This window comes from Laetiporus sulphureus (genome assembly GCF_001632365.1).
Source record: "Laetiporus sulphureus 93-53 unplaced genomic scaffold LAESUscaffold_270, whole genome shotgun sequence".
Taxonomy (NCBI): Eukaryota; Fungi; Basidiomycota; class Agaricomycetes; order Polyporales; family Laetiporaceae; genus Laetiporus; species Laetiporus sulphureus.
In genome coordinates this window covers 156-2,111 of record NW_024468779.1, presented here as the reverse complement: position 1 = coordinate 2,111, position 1,956 = coordinate 156, and the positions used below count along the sequence as shown (strand labels likewise).

At 49.2% G+C, this 1,956-nt stretch overlaps 2 protein-coding genes across 2 annotated transcripts; both read left to right on the top strand.

The window, feature by feature from the left end:
* Window positions 1-66: 66 nt before the first annotated feature.
* Window positions 67-270, top strand: LAESUDRAFT_625551 (uncharacterized protein; the record flags this gene model as incomplete). The annotated part of the gene is made up of 2 exons (XM_040903331.1): window positions 67-175; window positions 221-270. Coding segments are annotated over 2 exons (159 nt in total), but the record flags the coding sequence as incomplete, so codon positions are not given.
* A 1-nt stretch (window position 271) lies between these two features.
* LAESUDRAFT_765519 (uncharacterized protein) lies at window positions 272-1,298 on the top strand (the record flags this gene model as incomplete). The annotated part of the gene is made up of 6 exons (XM_040913707.1): window positions 272-285; window positions 339-515; window positions 593-755; window positions 872-890; window positions 951-1,046; window positions 1,084-1,298. The coding sequence occupies 6 exons, from the start codon at window positions 272-274 to the stop codon at window positions 1,296-1,298; spliced, it is 684 nt and encodes a 227-aa protein (XP_040757191.1).
* Between the last annotated feature and the right edge of the window lie 658 nt (window positions 1,299-1,956).

Here is a 1,956-nt window from a genome sequence, read left to right as displayed (position 1 = left end):
TATCAAGGGCCTTAGCTTCGCTATTACGTCAGTATAATGGTCGGCAATTCCTTTGGGATCGGTCACTCACAATGCCATAGCTTAGCGAGTTTGTACGCTGGCCTGCGAATGTTCGAGAAGGCATGGAATAGCATGTTGCACTCACCAGTGTCATTCTTTGACGCCACACCAATGGGTATGATCATCATCCTCCTTTAAATCTGCTCTGAACATTGTCTAGGCCGTATCCTGTTGCGCTTGTCGAAGGACCAGGATACCATCGATGCAGTTCATGTCCTCGCTAAGGTACGTAGCGATCTGCTCAACTGACTAACGTTACCGAACATGGGCGCATGCAGTTCTGTCGTTGGAACCGTGTTTCTTGCGTTCTATACGTTCCCCTACCTGGGCATCGTTTTCGTGCCGCTGACGATCGCGTACTATCTCTCTCCGTTGTACTATCGTCGAAGCTCAGTGGAGACGAAACCAACGTTCGGACTCCATCCTGCGGTCATGATTGTATGCCGCCTACGTAGGTGCGAGCGAGCGTCATAAACTTTGAGTAAAGTCTGCTGATACGTGTGCGAGCGAGCGTCATAAACTTTGAGTAAAGTCTGCTGATACGTGTGCTCTATGGCAACGTTGCAAATGAAGTGGAAACCGAACAGATCGTGTCGGAGACATTTACGACGCCATTCTATTACCCTGCTCCTCGGAGCTCAGAATGTGAGCAACAGGCCCGCCGTCCGAGCCGGAACTTCATCAGCTATGTTCAGGTGAGCATATCGGCATTGATGGAAGACTAGTTGTCATAGAACAACAGCATCGTGGTAGCATACCCATCTACAGTTCACAATCGTCTTGGAGTCCTGGGGCTCACATTTATCCGCAGGCTAGTTTGAAAGATACAGGTACAGATCAATATATACAAGTCAATATACAAGTCCATGCACACTGTCGTCCACTATTAGAATTTCGGGTTCAGCGTGCCGATGTGCAGTCTGAGGCGTCACCCAATTTGGCTGACCGGACGTTCCAAACACCAGAACTAAATGTTCCATCACCGGGTGTGTCTGTTCCTTGGCTTTCATAATCTCTTGCCAGTCACCTTGCTCATTGACCATCCACACCTGAACGGCGTCCGACTCCCCTCTTTGTCCACGTCGTATACGATGGAGGAACAAATCGCCGACTTCGAGGATCCTCCCCGGATGAATACGAGATGGATGAGGTATGGGCTCGCTGCCGACACTTTCATAGTAAACGACATAGCCATTATTGCCTCTGATTTTGTGTCGTACAGGATGCAAGTGCTGTAAGGATCATGTTACATCTGTACTTGGTATCATGCTGAAGACCCTTACTTCTGAATTGCGAAGCCTGATTTGAGGTCGGATTCCCGATGTAGTGTTTGCAAGATGACGGTGGGATGCAGCCTGCAATGCAATGTGAGATTAACTGTACTTGGTATCATTCTGAAAACCCTTACTTCTGCATTGCGACGCCTGACTTGAGGTCGGATTCCCGATGCAGTGCTTGCAAGATGACGGTGAGATGCAGCCTACAATGCGATGTGAGTTTAGTGCAGAAAATTGGCGATTATAAAGACCAGACAGTAGCGGCATCGGCAGCGGCACAGGTTTGGGTAAACACATGATCTCCGCGCAAAGCACGCCGGTGCGGCTGCTCGTCTGATCAGCTCTCTGAGACCGTCTTCGATTATGGTTGAGTCCACACCTGTGTATTGTGACCCTTTGACATGAATCGTCTTCTCAACATGGGAGTCTGTGGTGACCGATAGGGCATTTGGTCGGATTTCATGAACGGGAGTTCACAATGAACCGGTAGATCATCTCCTATTGAACTTGTTCGGAAATGGACAAGCCATTCAGCGAGATCGAGTTTGGGTTCAATGCGGCTATCGATAGATGACGACATTGGCAGTCGGCCGAATCGACGAGTAGCAACACCGATCAC